This window comes from Mustelus asterias, chromosome 25 (assembly GCF_964213995.1).
Source record: "Mustelus asterias chromosome 25, sMusAst1.hap1.1, whole genome shotgun sequence".
Classification (NCBI taxonomy): domain Eukaryota; kingdom Metazoa; phylum Chordata; class Chondrichthyes; order Carcharhiniformes; family Triakidae; genus Mustelus; species Mustelus asterias.
The window spans coordinates 45,090,534-45,116,872 of NC_135825.1; the positions used below are offsets into that span (position 1 = coordinate 45,090,534).

Below are 26,339 nucleotides of genomic sequence, written 5' to 3' on the forward strand. Positions count from 1 at the left end.
CTCCAACTGCCAGTCCCTCCTCGACCTATGGAGTGCACCCTCCTGCTAATTGGTTTAGCTTCTTGCCACAGCGATCCACAGGGTCTTTTTCAGTAACGTGGCCTCTGGAAGATGCTCCTCTTCAAGGGCCATTCTACTACACTTACCCTGGATGACAATATTATCCAAGAGCTCCCACATGTTGCAGCCATGACACAACACATACTTACGAGCTTTATGTTAATCAATTATTATTTATTTAATCTTATCACAAATTCCAGTAATATATTAAACCTTAGGAAAATAGACCTTGACCACATGATGCTCTCCAGATACTCACCAACAGCTGCTTCATCCCTCGTACTGGAGCAGAAACCAATTCCTGCAAGGTGAAAAAGTTAAAAAAGCAAAGGAGTACCACCCTCCTCACCTGACCAAACGCACTCTGCTCACTAAACACCCACAATTCGTTTGAGGTCACACTCAGTGCCAATCACACAGAGCACATCTGATTTCCGATAGAATCATAGAGTTTCACAGCAGGGAAAAAGGCCCTTCAGCCCATTGAGTCCGGGCCGGCCATCAAGCACCGATTTACTCTAATCCCATTTTCCAGCACTTGGTCGTAACCTTATGTGCTATGGCATTTCAAGTGCTCATCTAACCGCCTCCACCACCCTGTCAGGCAGCGGTTCCAATTCCCACCACCCTCCGGCTGAAAATGTTTTTCCTCACATCTCCTCTCAACCTCCTGCCCCTTACCTTAAATCTATCCCTCTGGTTACTGACCCATCTGCTAAGGGGAGAGGTTCCTTCCTATCTGCCCCCTCTACACCCCTCATAATTTTATACACCTCAATCAGGTCCCCCTTCAGCCTTCTCTGCTCCAAATCTGAAATGCTCCATCCAAGATGATCAGAACTGCACGCAGTATTCCAGCTCCATCATAACCTTCCTGCTCTTATACTCAATGCTTCGGTTATTAAAGGCAAGTATCTCATATGCCTTCTCACCCACCTATCTACCTGTCCTGCTGTCTTCAGAGATCTTTGGACAGGCACAGCAAGGTCCCTCTGCTCCTCTGTATTTCCTAGGTTTTGACCATTCATTATATATTCCCTTGCCCTGTTACTCCTCCCAAAATGCATTACCTCACACTACAGTGTTAAATTCCATTTGCCACTGTTCTGCCCATCTAATCAGCCGGTCTATAACAGCCTGTAATCTAAGGCTATCCAGGATGTCTCTGATCGCGTCCCAGATATCCTGAGGTGGGAAGGAGAGGAGCCAGAGGTCGTGGTACATATTGGTACCGCTGACATAGGTAGGAAGACGGAACGGGTCATGAAAAGAGAATATAGGGAGTTAGATAGACAGTTGGGAAAGAGGAACGCAAGGGTAGTAATCTCAGGATTGCTGCCTGTGCCATGGGAAAGTGAGAGCAGGAATGGAGTGAGGTGAAGGATGAATGCGTGGCTGAGGGACTGGAGCAGGGGGCAGGGATTCAGGTTCCTGGATCATTGGGACCTCTTTAGGGGCAGGTGTGACCTGTACAAAAACGACGGGTGGCACTTGAATCCCAGGGGGACCAATATCCTGGCAGGAAGGTTGGCTAAGGCTACTGGGGAGACTTTAAACTAGAAAGGTTGGGGGGAGGGAATCGTGATGAGGTGACTGAGAGCGAGGAGGTTAGCCCGCAAATAGAGAAGGATTGTAGATTGTAGGAGTGTAAGAGGGAGAATAGACGGGTGATGGAGAAGGGGAGAGCTCAGACCAAAGGTTTGAGATGTGTCTATTTTATCACCAGGAGTGTAGTGAATAAAGTGGATGAGCTTAGAGTGTGGATCGATGCTTGGAAGTGTGATGTGGTGGCCATTACGGAGACTTGGGGACAGGGACAGGATTGGGTACTTCAGGTGCCGGGTTTCAGATGTTTCAGAAAGGACAGAGAGGGAGGGAAAAGAGGGTGGGGGAGTGGCACTGCTGATCAGGGATAGTGTCACAGCTGTAGAGAAGATGGAAGCTGTGGAGGGATTGTCTACGGAGTCTTTGTGGGTGGAAGTTTGGAGCGGGAAGGGGTCGATAACTTTGCTGGGTGTTTTCGACAGGCCGCCCAATAGTAACAGGGATGTTGAGGAGCAGATAGGGAAACAGACCCTGGAGAGATGTAGGAATGATATGGAGATGCCGGCATTGGACTGGGGTAAACACAGTAAGAAGTTTAACAACACCAGGTTAAAGTCCAACAGGTTATTTGGTAGCCAAAGCCACACAAGCTTTCGGAGCTCCAAGACAGGCTCTAGCTTGGAGCTCCGAAAGCTTGCGTGGCTTTTGCTACCAAATAAACCTGTTGGACTTTAACCTGGTGTTGTTAAACTTCTTCCTGAGATATAGGAATAACAGGGTTGTCGTGATGGGAGACTTTAATTTCCCAAACGTCGATTGGAATATCCCTCGGGTAAGGGGTTTGGATGGGGAGGAGTTTGTTAGGTGTGTTCAGGAGGGTTTCCTGACACAGCATGTGGATAAGCCTACAAGAGGAGAGGCTGTACTCGATCTGGTACTGGCTAATGAGCCTGGACAGATGTCAGATCTCTCAGTGGGGGAGCATCTTGGGGATAGTGATCATAACTCTATCTCCTTTAAGCTAGCATTGGAAAGAGATAGGATCAGGCAAGCGAGGAAAGTGTTTATCTGGAGTAAGGGGAAATATGAAGCCATCAGGCAGGAGATTAGAGGCGTAAATTGGAAGGAGGCATTCTCGAGGAAAAGTACCGAAGTAAGGTGGCAGATTTTCAAGGGATGTTTGTCTGGAGTTCTGCATGGCAACGTTCCGATGAGACAGGGAGGTGTTGGTAGGTTACAGGAACCGTGGTGCACGAAAGCTGCGCTGAACCGAGTGAAAAAGAAAAGGAAAACGTACAAAAGGTTCAGAGAGCTAGGCGATGATAGGGATCTAGATGAGTATATGGCCTGTAGGAAGGGACTTAAGAAAGAAATTAGGAGAGCCAGAAGGGGTCACGAGAAGGCCTTGGCAGGTAAGATTAAGGAGAACCCTAAGACGTTCTATAAATATGTGAAGAGTAAAAGGATGAGATGTGAAGGAATAGGACCTATAAAAGGTGAAGGTGAGAAAGTCTGTACAGAACCGGAAGAAATAGCAGAGGTGCTTAATGAATATTTTTCCTCGGTTTTCACGGTGGAAAAAGACCTGGGTGGTTGTACTACAGGATTGAGGCGGACTGAAAAGATTGAGTATGTAAACGTTAAGAAAGAGGATGTGCTGGAAATTTTGAATAGCATCAAGATAGATAAGTCGCCGGGACCGGATGGGAAGTACCCCAGGTTACAAGATTATGAAGGGTATAGATAGGGTGAACAGTGGGAAGCTTTTTCCCAGGTCGGAGGTGACGATCACGAGGGGTCACGGGCTCAAGCTGAGAGGGGCGAAGTATAACTCAGATATCAGAGGGACGTTTTTTACACAGAGGGTGGTGGGGGCCTGGAATGCGCTGCCAAGTAGGGTGGTGGAGGCAGGCACGCTGACATCGTTTAAGACTTACCTGGATAGTCACATGAGCAGCCTGGGAATGGAGGGATACAAACGATTGGTCTAGTTGGACCAAGGAGCGGCACAGGCTTGGAGGGCCGAAGGGCCTGTTTCCTGTGCTGTACTGTTCTTTGTTCTTTGTTACAGTGGGAGGTGAGGGAAGAGATTGCAGAGTCTCTGGCGATGATCTTTGCGTCGTCGATGGAGACGGGAGAGGTTCCGGAAGATTGGAGGATTTCGGATGTGGTTCCTATGTACAAGAAAGGGAATAGGGATAGCCCAGGAAATTACCAACTGGTGAGTCTAACCTCAGTGGTTGGTAAGTTGATGGAGAAGATCCTGAGGGACAGGATTTATGAACATTTAGAGAAGTTTAGTATGCTCAAATGTAGTCAGCACGGCTTTGTCAAAGGCAAATCGTGCCTTACGAGCCTGGTGGAGTTCTTTGAAAATGTGACTTAACACATTGACGAAGGAAAAGTGGTAGATGTGGTTTACATGGACTTCAGCAAGACGTTCGATAAGGTCCCCCATGCAAGACTTCGCGAGAAAGTGAGAGGGCATGGGATCCAAGGGGCTGTTGCCATGTGGATTCAGAACTGGCTTGCCTGCAGAAGGCAGAGAGTGGTTGTAGATGGGTCTTTTTCTGAATGGAGGTTGGTCACCAGTGGAGTGCCCCAGGGATCTGTTCTGTCATTTTCATAAATGACCTGGAGGAGGAAGTGGAGGGATGGGTTGGTAAGTTTGCCGATGACACGAAGGTTGGTGGTGTTGTGGATAGGTTGGAGGGATGTCAGAAGCTGCAGCGTGACATAGATAGGATACAAGACTGGGCGGAGAAGTGGCAGATGGACTTCAACCCGGATAAATGTGTAGTGGTCCATTTTGGCAGGTCAAATGGGATGAAGGAGTATAATATCAAGTGAAAGACTCTTAGCAGTGTAGAGGATCAGAAGGATCTTAGGGTCCGTGTCCATAGGACTCTTAAATCGGCCTCGCAGGTGGAGGAGGTGGTTAAGAAGGCGTATGGTGTGCTGGCCTTCATCAATCAAGGGATTAAGTTTAGGAGTCGGGAGATAATGATGCAGCTTTATAAGACCCTTGTCAGGCCCCACTTGGAGTACTGTGCTCAGTTCTGGTCACCTCATTACAGGAGGGATGTGGAAATGATTGAAAAGGTGCAGAGAAGATTTACAAGGATGTTGCCTGGATTGATTGGCATGCCTTATGAGGATAGGCTGAGGGAGCTCGGTCTTTTCTCCTAGTAGAGACGAAGGTTGAGAGGTGACCTGATAGAGGTGTACAAGATGTTGAGAGGTATAGGTCAGGTGAATTCTTGGAGGCTTTTTCCCAGGGCTGAAATGGCTGCTGCGAGAAGACAGAGGTTTAAGGTGCTGGGGAGTAGATACAAAGGAGATGTCAGGGGTAAGTTTTTCACTCAGAGGGTGGTGGGTGAGTGGAATTGGCTGCCGTCAGTGGTAGTGGAGGCAAACTCGATAGGGTCTTTTAAGAGACTTCTGGATGAGTACATGGGACTTAATAGGATTGAGGGTTATCGGTAAGCCTGTATATAAGCCTAGGTAGGTAGGGACATGACCGGCGCAACTTGTGGGCCGAAGGGCCGGTTTGTGCTGTATTTTTTCTATGTTCTATGTTCTAAAAGAATGAGGGCAGATCTTATAGAAACATGTAAGATTATGAAGGGACTAGATAAGATAGAAGCAGGAAAGTTGTTTCCACTGGCAGGTGAAACTAGAAGTAGGGGGCACGGCCTCAAAATAAGGGGAAGCAGATTTAGGACTGAGTTGAGGAGGAACTTCTTCACACAAAGGGTTGTGAATCTGTGGAATTCCCTGCCCAGTGAAGCAGTTGAGGCTGCCTCATTGAATGTTTTTAAGGCAAGGATGGATAAATTTTTGAACAGTAAAGGAATTAAGGGTTATGGTGAGCAGGCGGGTAAGTGGAGCTGAGTCCACAAAAAGATCAGCCATGATCTTATTGAATGGCGGAGCAGGCTCGAGGGGCCAGATGGCCGACTCCTTCTCCTAGTTCTTATCTTCTTATATTCTTAAAAGAACAGAAATGAAATTAAGAGAGACAATACAATTACTTGTAACTTCTGAGCTTCAGGGAATTGCAACTGGGGGCTGTAGTAACGTGGCTCCACCAGTTAAGAACAAACCTTAGGCATTTATTGATGAACAACAACTATTTACAGGGTGATGAAGATGCAAAGCTTCCAGACATGACTCTAGGATTGAACTGTTGGGACAAGCCCAGACAAGTTGAATTGAAGCCCCAACTCAGTTTTCAATTGGTCAGCCTGGGTCATGTGACCCTTTCTGAAGACCTTAAAGGGGCCAGACACCAAATGTCTCCTCCTCCAAGTTCCAACACACAGAATAATAGTTAACTTGATACTGTCCCCCATTATTTACAACAATGAACACTTTTAATCAGTCCATCAAAATCTCAATCTCTCTGGTGGCTTCCGCTCCCTTGTCAAGTGGTGCAACTCCACCGACAGGGGTGCTTCTGCTGGGGTACTTTCTGTAGGATCTGTCACACTTGGTCTCTCTTCTGGTACTGATTCTTCAATCTCCTCTGTTCCAGTCGGAATAAATCCCGTCCCTCATCACAGGCTGATTGGACATTCAATTCTCAGGCAGACAAGAACACTTCTGGCTGGCATCAATGAATCAGACTGTAACACTGGCTCCTGGGAAGATTCACATCCACGCAAATGATCCACATGTTTCCTCAAAATCCTGTCTTGCATGCTCATTTCATAAGACAACAGTCCCGTCTTGGCCACAACAATTCCTGAAACTCAGCTTGGGCCACTTGCGTGGTTTTTCATAAAGACTGGAGCATCTATTTCCAATGATCGCGCATCCTTAGTTGAATCATGGTTCCTCTTTTAGTTGCATTTGCCTCAACGATGCCTGATTAATTTGGCAATCATGATGTGGAGATGCCGGCGTTGGACTGGGGTAAACACAGTAAGAAGTTTAACAACACCAGGTTAAAGTCCAACAGGTTTATTTGGTAGCAAAAGCCACACAAGCTTTCGGAGCTGCAAGCCCCTTCTTCAGGTGAGTGGGAATTCTGTTCACAAACAGAGCATATAAAGACACAGACTCAATTTACATGAATAATGGTTGGAATGCGAATACTTACAACTAATCAAGTCTTTAAGAAACAAAACAATGTGAGTGGAGAGAGCATCAAGACAGGCTAAAAAGATGTGTATTGTCTCCAGACAAGACAGCCAGTGAAACTCTGTGGGGGTTACAGATAGTGTGACATGTCAATAAAGTGTAAGGCAGTGGTCCCTATCCGGTGTGCCGTGAAGACCCCTGAGTGTGCTTTGAGAAAATATTCAAAATGATGAAAAATTCATGTAATTAAACTAAAACTAACCTTCATCTTCAGCTCTGAGGTCAGCACCTCCCAGACCCGGTGAACCCCAGGCCTCCCACGCAATCACAGGCTGGGAAAGAACCGCACAGGCGCGGTTTAGATTTTTTCAGTTGGTCAGGCCCATGTGCCTGGAGCTGAAGACAAAGGCCCCTTGTGTCTGCACAAAAAGCAAAGATTGGCATAAAAAACCTCAGGAGAAGCGAGAGAGACAGAAAGAGGAAAAAGATGGCATGTGCTGTTCTGAAAATCAGAATAGTGAAAGCACGCCAATAACTTGTATCTACAGTTCTGTTTAGCTAATGTCTCGATATGAGATTAACATTATGCTGCGGTCCTGCACTTCAACTTTCTCCTCTTTTTCTTTTATATTACCGCCTTTTTCTCGCACTTCATTACCTGAGGTAATAGGACTCAAAATATTAATACAAGAGCAAAATACTGCAGATGCTGGAAAACTGACATAAGAAGGAAAAATGCTGAGAAACTCAGATAATCAGGCAGCATCTGTGGAGAGAAACAGTCAATGTTCATGTTGCCGACCATTTCATAATGTTCAATCTTGTATGAACTGGATAAATGATTTGTGAAATGTGTTTTGAAGGAAATCAAGGTTTCCTTTATACAGTTTACATTTATATAGTTTATATTTTTCTCAGCCAATGGCCCAGGTTTTGCGATCGCTGGAACTGAAGTTTCAGCTCTCACCATCATTATGATGGAAATCAGCTTTTTGGCATCCACACATGCACAGTAAAACATGGAAATGTTTCCAGATTCTCTCCGGATTTTCCACCCCCGTTGCCGTTCTAACCGAGGAAGGAACCCACCTCACAGTTATCTATAGGTCTTTTCCCCTGCTACGGTGGCAGAAGTTCCCGTGTCGACATCCATTCTCAATGGTCTACCATTGACTAACAGCACCACCGTACTGGGGGCTACTTTGCCTGCTTTTACATTATTTAATGACAGGATGTTCCTCTCACCCTCCAAATTATGTACTGGCGATGAGCTGTTTACTGCTACTAGGTAGGCTCTGCTTACAATATATGTGTGCCTCAGATGTCCCTTCCTGTGGCACACAAAGCACTCTGCTTCCTTAAATCTGCAAATCTCTGAGGAGTGATTTCCCCCACATCTGGAACACTTTGTAACCATCCTTTTCTGTTGAATCCTTTTCTGGAATCTTTAATTTCAGCTTCTGTATTTGTTTCTCAGTTTAAACTGGCATCTTTGCTTTTGGTGCCACTGCTGCCTGAAACTGCCCATGCTAACTGGTGGACCTTGCCATTCTGCTCACTCTAAAGTTCCTGGTTGCTTTTCTCTTTGCTGTCCATCATTTATACGACTGCCAGTGTCGTTTTAAAATTAATCTCAGTTTCTGCCAGCAACTGTCTCTGTGTGGCCTCAACATTTACTCCACAGACCAATCGATCTTTCAGCATGTCATTTAGTGTTGTCCCGAAGTCACAATCTTCCTCAAATTGCCTATGACTTGCTATGCCATTTGCAATGGTCTCCCCTGGAGCTCTCCCTGTGGAGTTCAATTAAACTTGTTACAAAATTACAGAGGGCTTTGTGTGTTAATGCCCCTTTACCAAGTCCACAATCTCCGCAAATGACCTTGCACAGGGTGAGTTTGCGTCCATTGTACTATGGATCAACTTATACATTTGGGTCACACAAATCTTTAATAATGGTTAGCACTGCTGCTTCACAGCTCCAGGGTCCCGGGTTCGATTCCCGGCTCGGGTCACTATCTGTGTGGAGTTTGCACATTCTCCTCGTATCTGCGTGGGTTTCCTCCGGGTGCTCCGGTTTCCTCCCACAGTCCAAAGATGTGCGGGTTAGGTTGATTGGCCAGGTTAAAAATTGCCCCTTAGAATCCTGAGATGCGTAGGTTAGAGGGATTAGCGGGTAAATATGTGGGGGTAGGGCCTGGGTGGGATTGTGGTCGGTGCAGACTCGATGGGCCGAATGGCCTCCTTCTGCACTGTAGGGTTTCAAAAAAAAAATATCACCTTCTGCTTTCCCTTTTCCTGTATTCCATTTGTTTTGAAGAAATATTCTAATCGCTCAACATACTGTTCCCTCTCTGTAGTGGAAGGGGTCCACTCTATTAAATACAGGCATCTCTGCAGCTCTATTCTACTTTGCAAGCTTAACTTTGACTAAACCTGGTTCTGTGCTGATGATCTAGTAATTGCACTCGCTGCTTTTTACCTCACCGCCAAATGCAGTAACTTGGCTCCACTAGTTTAGACCAAACCTTAGGCGTTTATTAATGAACAACAACTATTTACAGGGTGATGCAGATTCACTGACTCCACACATGACTCGAGGATCGAACTGCTGGGACAAGCCCAGACATGTTGGAGTGAAGCCCCAACTCAGTTCCCAATTGGTCAGCCTGGGTCACATGGCCCGCTCAGACTATCACTCTTTAGAGGGGCCAGATGCCACAGTGGGGTACCCCAAAGATGTACTGGGTAATCCCCCAATCTCCCAACCGATCCCCACCACTATCCATGTGACCACCAATAAACCACCCTCCACTGACCAACCTGCCCACACTGATGACCCGACCCCCTCCAGCGACCTGAGTACCTCCACACCTGATGCCCCCCCCTCCGCCCCTTCCCCCTCTCTTACTCACTTACCTCACAAAACTACCTGCTTCCTGGTTTTTAAGTGGTTGGGCCTATAAACTTAGCTGATTTGCAGCAACTAATGTTGACAAAAGATCAGACATAACTTGCTCATTTCAAACTCTGCATCCCTCGAGTGAAGGCCTCAGTACTGCGCTGCTCTGTACAGTTCTCACCAGGACTGCGCTGCTCTGTACAGTTCTCACCAGGACTGCGCTGCTCTGTACAGTTCTCACCAGGACTGCGCTGCTCTGTACAGTTCTCACCAGCACTGCGCTGCTCTGTACAGTTCTCACCCTTGTCAACTTTCAGTATCGACAGTCTATTCAACACTTCCTCCTTATTAATTTTGAACATGGATTGATATTATTGTTATGACACAACATCTGTTAGTAACCTTTTTCCAATCAGTAGAATCAAAACCTGAAGGTTAGATTGTTAAAAGACAGAAAATAATGTAAGTGTTCAGCTCAGATGTGTCACTGCGAGGAGTTGTTGTGAAATACATTACTTTCCTGGCACACCCTGTGACTTTGTAGATCCACTACAGTTTGCCTATGGTCGCAACAGGTCCACAGCAGACGCCATCTCTCTGGCCCTGCACTCAGCCCCTTATACTCTTTATACACTTATGACTGTGTGACCGAATTCCCCTGCAACTCAAGTTTGCCGACGACACCACCGTAGTGGTTCGGGTCTCATACAGCGACGAGACAGAGTACAGGAATGAGATAGAGAATCTGGTGAACTGGTGCAGCAAGTAATTGCACTCTCGGGGCGGCAAAGTAGCGCAGTGGTTAGCACTGCTGCTTCACAGCTCCAGGGACCTGGGTTCGATTCCCGGCTTGGATCACTGTCTGTGTGGAGTTTGCACATTCTCCTCATGTCTGCGTGGGTTTCCTCCGGGTGCTCCGGTTTCCTCCCACAGTCCAAAGATGTGCGGGTTAGGTGGATTGGCCATGCTAAAAAAAAATTGCCCTTAGTGTTCTGGGATGCGTAGGTTATAGGGATTAGTTCGTAAATATGACGGGATATGGGGGTAGGGCCTGGGTGGGATTGTGGTCGGTGCAGACTTGATGGGCCGAATGGCCTCTTTCTGTGCTGCAGGGTTTCTAAGATTTCTAAGATTTCTAAGCAACAATAATCTCTCCCTCAATGTCAACAAAACGAAGGAGATTGTCACCAACTTCAGGAAACGTAAAGGAGAACATGCCCCTGTCTACATCAACGGGGACAAAGTAGAACGAGTTGGGAGCTCAAGTTTTGAGGTGTCCAGATCACCAACAACCTGTCTTGATCCCCCCCATGCCGATACTATAGTTAAGAAAGCCCACCAATGCCTCTACTTTCTCAGAAGACTAAGGAAATTTGGCATGTCAGCTACGACTCTCAACAACTTTTACAGATGCACCATAGAAAGCATTCTTTCTGGTTCTATCACAGCTTGGAATAGCTCCTTGGTATGCCCAAGTCTGCAAAGAACTGCAAAAGGTCATAAATGTAGCCCAATCCCTCATGCAAACCAACCTCCTATCTATTGACTCTTTCTACACTTATCGCTGCCTCAGCAAAGCAGCCAGTATAATTAAGAACCCCACGCACCCCGGACGTTCTCTCTTCCACCTTCTTCCTTCGGGAAAAAGGTACAAAAGTCTGAGGTCACTTACCAACCGACTCAAGAATAGCTTCTTCCCTGCTGCTGTCAGACTTTTGAATGGACTTACCTTGCATTAAGTTGATCTTTCTCTACACCCTAGCTATGACTGTAACACTACATTTTGCACTCTCTCGTTTCCTTCTCTATGAACAGTATGTTTTGTCTGTATAGCGCGCAAGAAACAATACTTTTCACTATATGTTAATACATGTGACAATAATATATCAAATCAAATCAAAGGTGGCAGGACAGGTGGAGAGAGCAGTTAGAATCATAGAAACCCTACAGTGCAGAAAGAGGCCATTCGGCCCATCGAGTCTGCACCGACCACAATCCCACCCAGGCAATACCCCCACATATTTACCCGCTAATCCCTCTAACCTACGCATCCCAGGACACTAAGGGGCAATTTTTAACCTGGCCAATCAACCTCGCCCGCACATCTTTGGACTGTGGGAGGAAACTGGAGCACCCGGAGGAAACCCATGCAGACACGAGGAGAATGTGCAAACTCCACACAGACAGTGACCCGAGCCGGGAATCGAACCCGGGACCTTGGAGCTGTGAAGCAGCAGTGCTAACCACTGTGCTATTGTAAAAGGATCAAGAATGAGGGGGCACAGATTTATAGTGATTTGCAAGAGAAGCAAATCTGATGTGAGAAAGAAACTTTCACACAAAGAGTGTTTCAGGTCTGGAATGCACTGCCTGGAAGTGGCAGGTTCAATCGAGGCATTCAAGAGGGCATTAGATAATGACTTGAATGGAAACAATGTGCAGGGTACAGGGAAAAGGCAGGTGAATGGCACTAAGTCATGATGCTCATTTGGAGAACTGGTGCAGACATGATGGGCCGAATGGCCTCCTTCTCCATTGCAACAGTTCTGTGATTCTGTGTCAGCCTGTTCCTGTCCCACTGAACTCACTTTTTCCTATCTTGACTCCATGCTCTCTCCCCTTGTCCAGTCTTTTCCCACCCACATTAATGGTTCCTCTGATGCTCTGTCATATCACCAGCTCATAAGATATAGGATCAGAATTAAGCCATTCGGCCCATCAAGTCCACTCCGCCATTCAATCATGATTGATATGCTCCTCATCCCCATTTCCCTGCCTTCTCCCCATAACCTTTCAACCCACCAACTAAAATCTGTCTAACTCCTCCTTAAATTTACTCAATGTCCCAGCATCCACCGCACTTTGGGGTAGCAAATTCCACAGATTTACAATCCTTTGTGAGAAGCAGTTTCTCCTCAAATCTGTTTTAAATTTTCTACTCCTTATCCTAAGAATATGACCTCTTGTCCGAGAATGCTGCATCCACATATGTGTCAGCTGTCTGTGTTAGTTTGTCCAGTCATCATTTAACTCGTTACTGATTCCTTGTTCTCTGAAAGACTGCATTCTGCTTATAAATGTATTAGCTGGTTAGAAATGCCCTTCCACAGATGGTAACTATTGGGTGTGTAAAATAACATGAGGAAATTATTGAGTGTAAGCAATAGAATTAGGGATAAAGGACACAACATCAGATGGAAATAGAACACAGAACAGTACAGCACAGAACAGGCCCTTCGGCCCACGATGTTGTGCCAAGCTTTATCTGAAACCAAGATCAAGCTATCCCACTCCCTATCATCCTGGTGTGCTCCATGTGCCTATCCAATAACCGCTTAAATGTTCCTAAAGTGTCTGACTCCACTATCACTGCAGGCAGTCCATTCCACACCCCAACCACCCTCTGCGTAAAGAACCTACCTCTGATATCCTTCCTATATCTCCCACCATGAACCCTATAGTTATGCCCCCTTGTAATAACTGATCTTGGGTGTAGTTTGATGGAATATATCAATTTGATGTTGAGGTATGTTAGTGAAAGGAAAGTGTGGATTAGATGAATAGGGTGACAGCTTTCTCTTGGAGATATTTATCCTTGCTTCTGAATTTTTTAAGAGAACTGAATTTGATAGTCAACAGCCTCCTGAGACACTGGGACTTCACAGGGAGAGATAATCAAAGATCTTGATGCTGAGACACCCTTTGATCTTCTGAGAAGATTACCATCAAGCACGACAAGTGAAAGGGAGCTTTGAGACATGCAGACATAATGAGGTGAAAAGCAGAAGGTGATGGTGGGTGAGGTGCCAATGAAGTGGGCTGCTTTGCCCTGGATAGTGTTGAACCTCTTGAGTGTGTTGGAGCTGCACTCATCCAGGCAAGTGGAGACTATTCTATCACACTCCGACTTGTAGATAGTGCACAGGCTTTGGTGGTGGGGGGGGTGCGGGGGCGGGGGGGGGCAGGAGGTCAGCAGAGAGTTCCCAACCTTTGACCTGTTCTTGTAGTCCAGTATTCATATGGCTGGTCCAGTTCGGTTTCTGGTCAATGGAAACCCCCTGGATGGTGATAGTGGGGATTCAGCAATCGCAATGCCATTGAATGTCATGGGGAGATAGTTAGATTCTCCTTTATTGGAGATGATTATTGCCTGGCACAGATTTCACTTTCCACTTATCAACTCTGGTCTGAATGTTGTCCGGGTGTTCCTTTATATGGACACAGACTGCTGCAGTATCTGAGGGGTTACCTTTGTACTGGGTATGACTCCAGCCAGTGGAGAATTACTCTTGATTCTCATTTACTCCAGTTTTACATCTTATGGATGCCACACTCGGTCCAATGCTGCCTTGATGTCAAAGACAGTCACTCTCAATTTACCTCTTGAATTCAGCTCATTTGCAGAAACTTCAGCTGAGTTATCGATCTGGAGGCTGAGCTGCAGACACTGGTCAGTTCAAGGCCGGTGAACTGCAACAATCAGGGCATTCCCGAGGTGTTCATTGGCTAAGAGGATTTCTATTGTGGGCTGTGGCATTACCAGTGTAGATAGGACCCAGGAGAGGCAGGAAGTGACCTCGAGGGAAGGTGATGATGGAAGATAGATGGGCGACTGGGAGGGACAAAATTTGGGAACAAAGAGGGGGTGTTGAGAGGTGTCCCTGAGAACAATTCTGCCCTACGGTGGGCTGGTGAGGAAGACCCCTGACCCTCCCAGTTCCACAGGTCACGAAGCATTATTTTAAACTTCTCAATGACGATCACTGGTTTTAGGTTTAATTCAGCTCACGTTTCCCATCACAACGTACAGCAGCATTGCTACATAGAGGACCATAAACTACTTTTAATTTCCCAATTTCTATCAACAATGAACCAGATGCCCATTTCCTGCCTGGATCCTGGATCCCTGCCTAGAACAAAGTGGTGGCTGATGCTCCATCAGTGCAATATGTGAACATATCAGCCACCCGCCATCTTGGACACTAATCCACCCGTCCAACACCTGAAAAATAGACAAAAACACAAGAGATTTCAAGGCCCTGGGCTCTTATGGACTTTGGAATAATATATATATGAACACATATCTTGCAGTGCACACACCATGTATCGTCAGCAGCACACTCTGCACAAATGAAGAACAAAGAGACAAGGAAAGGAACAATCGCTCTCTGCTTTATTTGCACCAGATGAATTTTCACTCATTTATTTTCACATTGAAATCATTCAATGACAATTTTCAAATGTGAAGCTCCCAGATTATCCTGGGATTGGTGACAGCGTTGTTATATCTTCCTGTAGACAGCCGCTACTCCATCAACGTACTCTTCTGTCAGCCCTGTCTTCAGTATCTCCTTCTGCCATTTCTCCACATGTCGTTCGACAACCTTTTCCCACAGCCCCTTGCTCACCAACTCCTGGACTGAAGCAAGAAGTTTGCTTCTGTGATCACTCTCCTCAGCTCTCAGTGTGAAACAGATAAAGCCGCCTACGGGAGAGATACATTAACAGGTCAATGTGAAACAAGGACAGGTAAGATAAACATTTCCCAACAACACAGTTAAACTGCAAACATGCTTTCAGGATCGCACTCTCAGCATATTTGAACTTTGGGTTCCTGTTTGAAAATCTGTCCACAATTAATCCACAAGGAATCCTTTGAAAGAAATGAAAAATTTGATTCTAAAACTCACATCCTTCACCCTCCACTTTCCATTTGCCTGTTTCTGTTTGAAGAGTTACCTTTCTAGAATTTTACATGCCCCCTGTTGTTACCCTGTGGCAGTCATCTTGTTTCGGTGGTACTTCCTGTGGGTGCTGCATTGATGGGCTGAATGGTCTGGCAGGAATGGACCTTTCTGCTCACCTGTTTTGGTGACTCTCAGCATTTCTGGAAGGATATCACAGGGAAGATGTTGCTGAGCCAATCCACCAACAATCATCACTAAATCATAGGAACCTTCAACAATTCAAACAACAACAAAGAGGTTTGTTAGACTTTGCAGGCAAACTGTTACCCTGCCTCATATCACAAAGTAAGAGTTTTAACAAGACCAGTTTAAAGTCCAACAGGTTTATTTGGTAGCAAATGCCATTAGCTTTTGGAGCCCTGCTCCTTCGTCAGATGGAGTGGATATCTCGATATCGAGTAGATATCCAGTCCAACGCCGGCATCTCCACATCATGACTCATATCACAAACTGAGAGGAAATCTTTAGAAAGTATTTCCAGTTCCTTTTAATCTCAATCAATCAGATTGAAGATTCTGTGACTCTGAGAGGAGTGGAGGAACTCCGAGGGTTTCTGAAATATTTGGACACCAGCTTCTCGAAGGACCTAAACATCAGAAAGGAGATCCCCAGAATAATGCGGCCTGTTCCCTGGGGTCTGTGGGTGCTAATTAGATGTGATAGATTCTGTTAGTTACCTGGTTCTATAGGCAGTGGTCTATCTGAAGTTAAAATCCAACTTGTCAATCTCTGATACAGGCCTTTGGATTCAGCGATCTTCAACATTCGGTCACTACCATCTATTCCATGAAAGTTTTTAAATCCCAGTTCATGCAGCTATAGAAAAGAGACTCATGTTAGGTGTATTCCAACAAGCCTCTGATTATCCATTCAAATTGTTTGCTGTGGATTTGATCAAGCTCCACATGAAGGGTTAACCGTATCACAGTGCCAGGATCTGCACTGCCCCACAATATGATCAGCAACTCAGCAATTCAACACTTGCACCAATTGCAACTAATTGAAAGCCGAATGATGAGAGAAACGAAGCGTCCGTCTCTCCCATCTTTCACCTGGTTGGATTCTCTCTTTCTGTCACTTGTTGACATGGATTCAAAACTCATGAACAGCAAATGGCCCAGTTTGTTTCCCATCCCCGTGAACTCCAAACGACACTGCAAGGTGTTAATTATCTAAATTAAGGGCAAGGATAAACCATAGAGGGAATTTATTATTTCAGCATTTATAAGGGACATCCCCCAAGGTGATCAGGTCCAGGCGGTGGACAGATGATGGGGACATTGAACCTGCCTATCTGCCCTTCTTCTGTGGTTCCGCCATGCCCAAGTGTGCCTAGAGAGGGAGCACTTGCTGCCCGCTGGGATGCTGGGGTCTTCCATGACCAGTGGGCACGCAAGTGCTGATGGAAATTGTAACATTTAAGTACAGGATGTTTCAATGCTTGTTGCATTTGTACACACCTCATGAGGAACACTCTTGAAGTGTTGCGATAGGTCACCAGATCTGTTCACGATGAGATCAAGAAGAGGATGAATGATCTCATCCACACCCTCAGGGTAAATTAACATTCAGCTCACTCCAACACACACTCACATCATGCACTCAGAGGGTCACACAGCTCGGTGGGTGCACAAAATATTAGCGGGGGAGATATCAGTATTAAAAGCCTAATCACCAGCATCCCAGTTCTCATGCTGTCCAAACTCTATCCTCACCCCTTACGGGAGAGTGCTCAGCACACACAGCAGGCATGCATGCTTACCAACCTTTTCTTCTCATTATATCCCATCTGCCTTGTCTTCATGCAGGTCAAGCTGTCCCACAACAGGGGGAAGTTCCCAGACTGGAGGAGACCTCTCTAAATTTGAGGAGGATGCTGTCAAGTTGATAGGGGAGGAAATCATAGAAATCATAGAAACCCTACAGTGCAGAAGGAGGCCATTGGGCCCATCGAGTCTGCACCGACCACAATCCCACCCAGGCCCTACCCCCACATATTTACCCGCTAATCCCACTAACCTACGCATCACAGGACTCTAAGGGGCAATTTTTAACCCGGCCAATCAACCTAACCCGCACATCTTTGGACTGTGGGAGGAAACCGGAGCACCCGGAGGAAACCCACGCAGACACGAGGAGAATGTGCAAACTCCACACAGACAGTGACCCGAGCCGGGAATCGAACCCGGGACCCTGGAGCTGTGAAGCAGCAGTGCTAACCACTGTGCTACCGTGCCGCCCCTGTGGGTGAGGTGAGATAGGCCTCTCCCAGTAACCAGTACAGATGTGCCCTCCATGAGTGGATCACATCCTGATATTCTCAGTGAATGACATGTAATGTTGTATTGAGCATGTTCATGAACTAATTCTACCTTCTTGCTCTTACAGGCAGCAGGTCCAGGCAGATCAGCACAGCCACCGTAAGCCCCATCCCCCTCCCCCGCACCCGCCAACCTCCATCCCACCTCAGAGAGGATGCTGAGGATCAATTCAAAGGGTCCTGTCAGGGCATTCACCTGCACACTCCATCAGCAGAGAGTTACACACTGATGTTCCACACCTGACTGTTTCTCCTCCACCACGCCAACAATAGCAACACTGATCTTTAATAAGAAACAGAAGCTGGGATTTTCCAGATCCACTGGCCCCGGGACCATCCAGTCCCACCAAAAGTCAGTTAGCGTTTGGATGGGCCACCAAATATCCCGCAATGACTCCCATTATGGTAAGGCTGGAAAATCCCAGCCACTGGCATTCTAAAAACTTCCAACTGTTGCACAGAGCAATGAATGGTGAGAGCAGTTTGCACTGCTTTATGCCAATATCTCCATGGTATTTCATTACAGTGTAATCTCTTACCCCGTCAGCCACGAGCCCCGTTCCACAAGGCACATCAAGGACCAGCGCATTCTCTCGATCTCCCACATATACAGAGTCCACAGTCCCCACACCGAACCTGGGAGCCTGGTAATCTATCACACTCATGTGCTGTGAATAGAAAGAGATTTCATTCATGCAGTCTAGGTAGTGAAGAGTTTCGATCTGTACAGTCTGTATCTTTGAGAACAGAGTGAGAGGGAGCTGATTCTGGAGTCGTCAGATAGTTGAAGATTGGTTTGAATTTCCCAAAATTCCTGAGATTGTTGGAATGTTCTAATAGATTGAAAAACAGCAAATGTAACTCCTTTCTTCAAAAAGGGAGGGAGACAGAAAGCAGGAAGGAATAGGGCAGTTAGTCTTAACATCTGTCACAGGGGAAATGTTGCAAGTCATTATGAAGGGCATTATAGCAGGGGACTTGGATAAGTTCAAGGAAATCAGGCAGAGTCAACATGGTTTTGTGAAAGGGGAATCAATCAACCAAATGATTGGGGTTCTTTGAAGGAATCACATGCTGCGGATAAAGGGGAACCGGTGGATACACTGAACTTAGATTTCCAGAAGGCATTTGATGAGGTGCCACATCAAAGGTTACTGTGGAAAGTAAAAGCTCTTGGTGCAGGGGGGTAATATATTGGCATAGGTTTAAGATTGGATGGCTAACAGGAAGTAGAGAGTAGGCATAAATGGGCCATTTTCTGGTGGCTGGCAAGATGTAACAAACAGTGTGCCATGGGGATCAGTGTTGGGCCCTCACCTTTGAACAATTTATATAAATGACTTGGTTGATGGGACTGAAAGTATGGTTGCTAAATTTGCTGATGACACAAAGATAGGTCAGACAGTAGGTTGTGAAGTGAACATAAAGAGACTACAAGGGCACATAGGTGCGTTAAGTGAGTGGTCAAAGATTTGGCAAATGAAGAATAATGTGGGAAAATGTGAAATTGTCCACTTTGGCAAGAAGAATAAAGAATAAGCTTATTATCTAAATGGTTTCAGCACTCTGGGATGCAGAGGGGTGTGCATGAATCGCAATGAATGAATATGCAAGGGCAGCAAGTAATTAAGAAAGCTTATAGAATGCTTTTGTTTATTCAACGAATACAAAGTAGGGAGATTATGCTTCAGTTCTGTAGGGCAGTGGTGAGAGCACATCTGGAGTATTGTGTACAGAATTGGTCTCCTGACTTAAGGATAGATGGAAATGCATCAGCAGCTGTTCAGAAAATGTTTACCAGACCAATACCAGGAACGGACGGGTTGTCTTAGGGGGAAAGGTTTGACAGGTTCGGCTTGTAACCGCTGGAGTTTAGATCAGTAAGAGGCAACTTGATTGAAACATATAAGATCCTGAGGGGCATTGACAGGATGGATGTGGAGAGGATGTTCCCTCTTGTTGGAGAATCGAGAACTAAGGGTCACTGTTTAAAGATAATGGATGGTCCATTAAGGATAGAGATGAGAAGAAATGTTTGCTGCCAGAGGGTCCTGAATCTCTGGAGCTCCCACCCTTTAAGGCAGTAGAAGCAGAGTCTTTGAATATTTTTAATGTAGAGCCAGATAGGTTCTTGATTAACAAAGGGGTGAAAGGTTATCAGGGATGTTAGAGGAATTCGGAATACCCTGGGATTTGAAATACTAATAAAGACTATTAGAACCCCGGGAATAAAACACTAACAAAGACTATTAAAACAGAGTGGACTAATTTAGAATAAGAATCACAGACTGCCTTACGCATATATTTTACAGAGCTACTGTCTGCATAGAAACACACATAAGCACAGTTAGAGGATTTAAACATGTATTTTTGAAAGCGTATTATTGAACAGGGATATATCTTGGCTAATGGCACAAGGTCTAAGGCACCATGGGAAATAGGCTTGCAATGTGAACCACATTCCTTATAACAATACATTCACTCACGGTTGCTACTCGGATCTTAAATAACATCACTTACCTGACATTGACCAACAGCTGGGAATATAAAAGAAAGCTGCAGGGACTATCAATAAATAGTTAATTGTCAAAATGATTACATGTGTTTCCATTCTTTTAATATTGAGTTTCCTGATTTTAACTCAGATAGGACTAGCCCTTGAGGTCATTCAACATTCCCCTTGGGAATTGCATGTCAACACTTGCTGACACATGGCATACACATGTGCTATAATTTCCAGCCAGTCAGGGTGTTGGGTTTGCTCGCATGTCCCTATACATGCTGAGAGAGGAATACCTTTGTAACCATTGCCCCTGTCATGGTCTGAATTGATTATGGCGGACCAACAGGCCCAGGATCCTGGACATCGGATACCAGGATTGTCTCGTATGGATGACTGGAAAGAATTTCATAGTGGTGAATCTTGTGCAGACAGACTAAGCCATATGACGGGGTATACACCTGTCTATAACCTTTCAAACCCAGTTCCTAGTTTCCTCCTGAAACAAATGACATCAAAGCCAAAAGGAATGTATTGTACTGGCAATAAGGAAAGTCCTGGGAGTAACTTAGGACAAGTGAATAATACAACACTGTAAATCAGACCAGCCGACTATGCCTGAGTCCACCCAGTGATGATCAATCTTGTAATATCACTAATTGTGGCAACACTTATCCAACTCTCAACGGCACATATTGGATTTGTGCGGATAGGGCATATTCTTGGCTCCCTATTGGATGGAAGGGATCATGTTACCTTGGATATGTAGCCTTATACATTTATCATTCTCCTCACCTTCCTCCTTTGATGAGATATCGATGTTCTATAGAACATTATTACAGTATGGTGCTCCCCTGGTATGGAATCAAAAGGTTGGCACAAGAAAGCAGTAATAGAATCTCAACTTTGGAACATGTTGCCAATGATGCAGACGTGCTTTTACTAAAGTCCATGATGAGATGGTTGCCATGCATACCATGATACTTCAGCATCAAATAGCATTGGACATTATCTTGGCAGCCAGCGGTGGTGGAACATGTGCCATAAATGGATCAGGGTGTTGTCAGTATATAACAGATCATTCAGAATCCATAACCAATCGAGCTGGTCATATTAAAAAAGAGTTGGAGAAACTCAAGCAGGCCTAACCCTTTACTCTCAGGGGTTGGGCTTCAGGCTGGCTAGGCTCCCTGGCAACATCAATCATGCAAGGGATTGCGTTCTTTTTTATTGTGATCTTAGCATTTGTAGTAATTATGTACCTGCTCAAATGCTGCTATGCACAAGTTGTCAGGCACACAGAGGATGCCGCAGCAGTGATAACAGTTAGTGCAGGGGAAAGAGGATCCTGAATGCCAACAGCCATCTGGGATCTGAGAATATTTACTTAAAAACATCCATTTAGTGGCTTAATCTTGGACTAGCCAAGGACCAAGAGGGGGGATTTGTTAGAGGAATTTGAAATACCCTAAGATTTAAATATATAAAGACTAATAAAGACTATTAGAACCCTGGGATTAAAGCACTAACAAAGACTAATAAAACAGAGTGGATTACCTGAGGATAAGAATCACAGACTGCCTTATTTTACTGCAGTACTATCTGCATAGAAACACATATATCCACAGTTAGAGGATTTAAACGTGTATTTTTGAAAGTGTTTTATTGAACAGGCATACATCTTGGCTAATGGCACAGGCATCATGGGAAATAGGCCAGTAAAGTGAACCACATTCCTTATAACAATGCACTCACAGAAGCATAGCACTTATAAGCATGGATACCAGACAGCTCAGTGAAAGAGACATTTATTAAGCAAGGACAAGCTAGTGGTTCCAGACAGCTCAATCAATAGCAAAGTTCTGTTCTGTTCTGTCCAAAGTCTTCAACTAGATAAGAGTGTCTGGAACTGGCAACAGGTGGCCATGGGAAAATCAGGCAGAAACCTCTAGAACTTATTGTTCCCATGCTGTCAGAGAATATCTGTAATTGGTTAAGGTATATGACCTAAACTAATGGCGAATGGCTCATGATGAGCCAGAGGTCGGGTAAAATGTCTTTTGGAAGATGTATAATTGTATTGCCACTGTGATGTAACTTCAGAGAAGTGTTGGACTGCCCAAACCTTTCCCTCCCACCATGCATTGGTCAATAAAGAACGTCTTTCACCAGGATATTGTGGTCGCGAGTCTTTGTATTAGCTGAAGTTGAGCTCAATACATAGCCACTGTAAAAACCCCTACAAGGTGTGTGGGAATGAGGTTACAATCAGATCAACCATGATTTTATTGATTGGCAGACCAGACCCGAGGGGCCGAATGGCCTACTCCTGCTCCTATTTCAAATGTTTGTTGTGTTAGACTGGGAGAGCTTGGCACCCAGCAGCATCTGTTGTTATAACACACGTGATCTCACCCACTGAATCAACAGACAGACAATGTGCTGATACAGGTGGAGTTACCAATCCTGGCACTAGGCCAAAAATTTAGGTTAATTGTACCTTTGCTGCAACTCTGCTCGCACCTCCTGACCTCCTTCCTCTATCATGCTGATTCTAATTCCAGCTTTCTGGTTTTATCTCCTGCCTGTCCTCTCTTCTCTCTGACTGTTCATATGATTAATGGGCCTTATTACCCTGTTTGCTATCCAGCCATACTCTCTCTGCCTGTATGGACTCCTATAGCTGTCTATTACTGTACTGGGAACAGTAATGACTGAGGCTAGGGGTCAGACTGTGTTGCAAAAGATGGGAACTGGCTTAAAGAGAGGAGCTGAGGTTATCATGAATATGAATTTTGAAGTATCATGAGCACTGGTCCCAATGGATGAGTTTGGGGCCCTTGCTATTTTTTTACATATTGACATGCTGGTGATGAATAAAGAGCAGGAGATGACAGTAGATGGTAACATTCAAGCCACACAAATGCCAGGCAATGTCCATCTTCAAAAAGAGAGAATTCAACCATCTCCCTGACATTCAATGTCATTACCATCGCTGAATCCCCTACCATCAACATCCTGGAGCCTATCATTGACCAGGATGTGAACTGGAGCAGCCATATAGAAATCTTGAAACAGGACTAGGCCATTCAGCCTATCGAGCCTGCTCTACCATTCAATATAATCGTGGGTGATCATCCACTTCCTTTGTCCTTTTTGCCACAATATCCCCATATCCCTCTGTCTCATTGGTATTTAGAAATCTGTCAACCTCCACTTTAAACATACTCAATGTCTGAGCTTCCATAGCCCTCTGAGTAAAGAAATTCCACTAATCTCAGTCCTGAGTGGATTCTCATTTATTTTGAAATTGTATCCTCCGGTTCTAGATTCCCCAGCCAAGGGAAACATCTTTGCTGCATCTACCCTGTCTATTCCTTTAAGTATTTTGCAGCTTTCAATGAGACCACCTCTCATTCTTTGAAACTCTGGAGAATACAAGCCCAGTTTACCCAATCTCTCTTCACAAGACAGTCCCACTAACATTCCATTAGCCTTCCTAACAGCTTTCTGCATGCTAGCCTTCAATGACTTATTGACAAGGATACCCAGGTCCCTTTGTACAGCTACACTTTCTAATCCCTTACCGTTTAAGTAATACTCTACACAGGCGATGAGTTACTCTGACCAAAGTGGATCACTCACATTTTTCCACGTTACATTCCAACTGCCATGTTCTTGCCGAGTCACTGAGTCTGTTCGAATCCTCCTGTAGCCTCGTTACATTTTGCACACAACAAACATTCCCACCTAAATTTGTATCATCCGTGACCTTGGAAAGAGTACATTTGGTCCCCACATTCAAACCATTGATATATATTGTGACAGCTGGGACACAAGCACTGATCCTTGCCGTCCCCCACGAGCCACAGCCTGCAATGTGAGAATGACCTGTTTATTCCTACTCTCTGCTTTCTGCCTGTTCGCCAATTCTTCTCCCATGCTAATTCTCAATTCATGTCAATATATTGCCTTATATCCCATGAGCTTTTATTTTGCTAATCAACTTCCTGTTGGAGACTTTATCAAAAGCCTACTGAAATTCCAGGTATAATGCATCCACCGCTTCCTGTTTATCAATTCTGTTAGTAATATCTTCAAAAAAACTCCAACAGGCTCATCAAACCTGGGGCTGGATTATCCGGCTGTGGGCACTCCAAGGAAATTCTCCCCAAAGTCAACGGACCTTTAAATGGTCTGCTGAATTTTCTGTCCCACCCACTATGATTCCCGCGGTGAGCGGGACAGGAAATTTCCGGCTTTGATTTCCCATTTGTAAATCCATGCTGACTATACCCAGACAGATCATAAATGTCCAAATGTTATTTTATTACATCCTCTATAATAGATTCCAGCATTTGTCCAATTACTGATGTAAGGCTATCAGGTCCGTAATTCCCTGTTTTCTCTCTCACTCCCTTCTTAAATAGTGGGATGAGATTTGCTCCCTTCCAATCGGCAGGACAATTCCAGAATCTGTAGAATTTTGGAAGCTTATCACCAATGCATCTCTATAGCTACCTCTTTCAAAACTCTACAGTGGCGATAAGAGCAGGTCAGAGGCTGCAGCAAGTAATTCTTCTCCTGACTCCCTAAAGCCTGTCCACCATCTATAAGACACAAGTCTCCCTTCTCAGAAGTTTAATGAAATTTGGTATGTCCACTACGACTCTCACCAACTTTTACAGATGCATCATAGAAAGCATTCTTTCTGCTTGTATCACAGCTTGGTCTGTCTCCTGCTCTGCCCAAGACCACAAGGAACTACAGAGGGTCATGAACGAAGCCCAGTCCATCACTCAAACCAGTCTCCCATCCATTGACTCTGTCTACACTTCCTGCAGCCTCGGAAAAGCAGGCGAGCATAATTAAGGACCTCACGCCCCGGACATACTCTCTTCCATCTTCTTCCATTAAGAAAAAGATACAAAAGTCTGAGGACACATGCCAACCGACTCAAGAACGTCTTCTTCCCTACTGCCATCAGACTTTTGGATGGACCTACCTCGCATTAACTTGATCTTTCTCTACACCCTCGCTATGACTGTAACATTACATTCTGCACTCTCTCCTTTCCTTCTCTATGTACAGTATGCTTTTTCTGTATAGTGCGCAAGAAACAATACTTTTCACTGGATACCAATACATGTGACAATAATAAATCAGATCAAAAGGTGTGTTTGGAATACTCTCCATTTTCCTGGAACTCCCTCTCTAACAGCACTGTGGGTATACCTACACCACATGGACTGCAGCGGCTCAAGAAGGCAGCTCATCACCATCTTCTCAAGAGGCAACGAGGGTTGGGCAATAAATGCTGGTCAGCCAGTGACACCCACATCCCAGGAATGAAAAACAAATATGATATGATGGAGAAAGAATTCCTCCTGCTCTTGGTGATGACTCCACAGCGACAGCAAAAACATTTCTTCTACTTGTCATTTGATGTAAAATAATAAATACAGTAATAACGGATGTGTGGAGACACCAGGGAAACCCATGGTAACAAGGCCACAACAAGTGTGAGGAATGGTTCTTTCCCCAGAGGTCCCCAGTTCAGTAGATGGTAAAATGAGATGTGAATGTTTTACCTGTTCATAGTCCTGTGCCCAAGAGTCATAAAATTTCACTTGTTCATCTGTTTCCAAATTGCAGTATAAAGTCTTTAGGTTCTTGATGGCAGCAGCCATATCAGTTCCAGAACGTTCCGCCTGTGGAACAAAGAGACAGTAAAATGAAGGTTAGAATCAAATATTTCATCAAAACTCCTTTCATTCCAAATGTGAGGAATTAAAATATGACGAGGGCGTCCAGCCTGTACAAAATGTGCACAGTTTGTTTCTGTGTTGTGTGAGAATACACTTGGAATCAGAACATTACCTTCAGATGTGACTATAATGATTTAACTTAACTGCACAAAGGCAATGCTGAGGCAGTACGGTTCTCACCTGCTGCTCACACACTCAGTGCAAACTCACCGTCCGTACATTCAGCATCTCACTGAAGAAATGAAGGCTCACACTCTAGGATGGCATTGTGACTGATCCTTTATTGAGATCTCACCGCACCGATGGTCCAATTATGCCATCAGCAGCTAAATCGAGTAATGAGTAACCACTTAGTTTGAAAACCAAATGGCAGTATGTACCCAGCAGGAAAATAAATCTCTGCTGTCAAAGA

General features: G+C 45.1%; 2 protein-coding genes across 3 annotated transcripts in view; one reads left to right on the forward strand and one right to left on the reverse strand.

Moving 5' to 3' along the window:
* LOC144511943 (sodium-coupled monocarboxylate transporter 1-like) overlaps nt 1-26,339 on the forward strand; it is a 673,058-nt gene that overhangs the window by 332,783 nt on the left and 313,936 nt on the right. The window lies entirely within an intron of this gene.
* Nucleotides 14,765-25,866, reverse strand: LOC144511939 (methyltransferase-like protein 27). Of its 2 annotated transcripts, none has more exons than XM_078242423.1 (5): nt 25,751-25,866; nt 18,199-18,327; nt 16,017-16,155; nt 15,456-15,548; nt 14,765-15,077 (listed from the first exon to the last, which is right to left on the reverse strand). In XM_078242423.1, the coding sequence occupies exons 1-5, from the start codon at nt 25,847-25,849 to the stop codon at nt 14,875-14,877; spliced, it is 663 nt and encodes a 220-aa protein (XP_078098549.1). In that variant the 5' UTR covers nt 25,850-25,866; the 3' UTR covers nt 14,765-14,874. The 2 variants fall into 2 exon arrangements, with proteins under 2 accessions (XP_078098549.1, XP_078098550.1); XM_078242424.1 differs by lacking the exon at nt 25,751-25,866 and adding an exon at nt 21,717-21,764.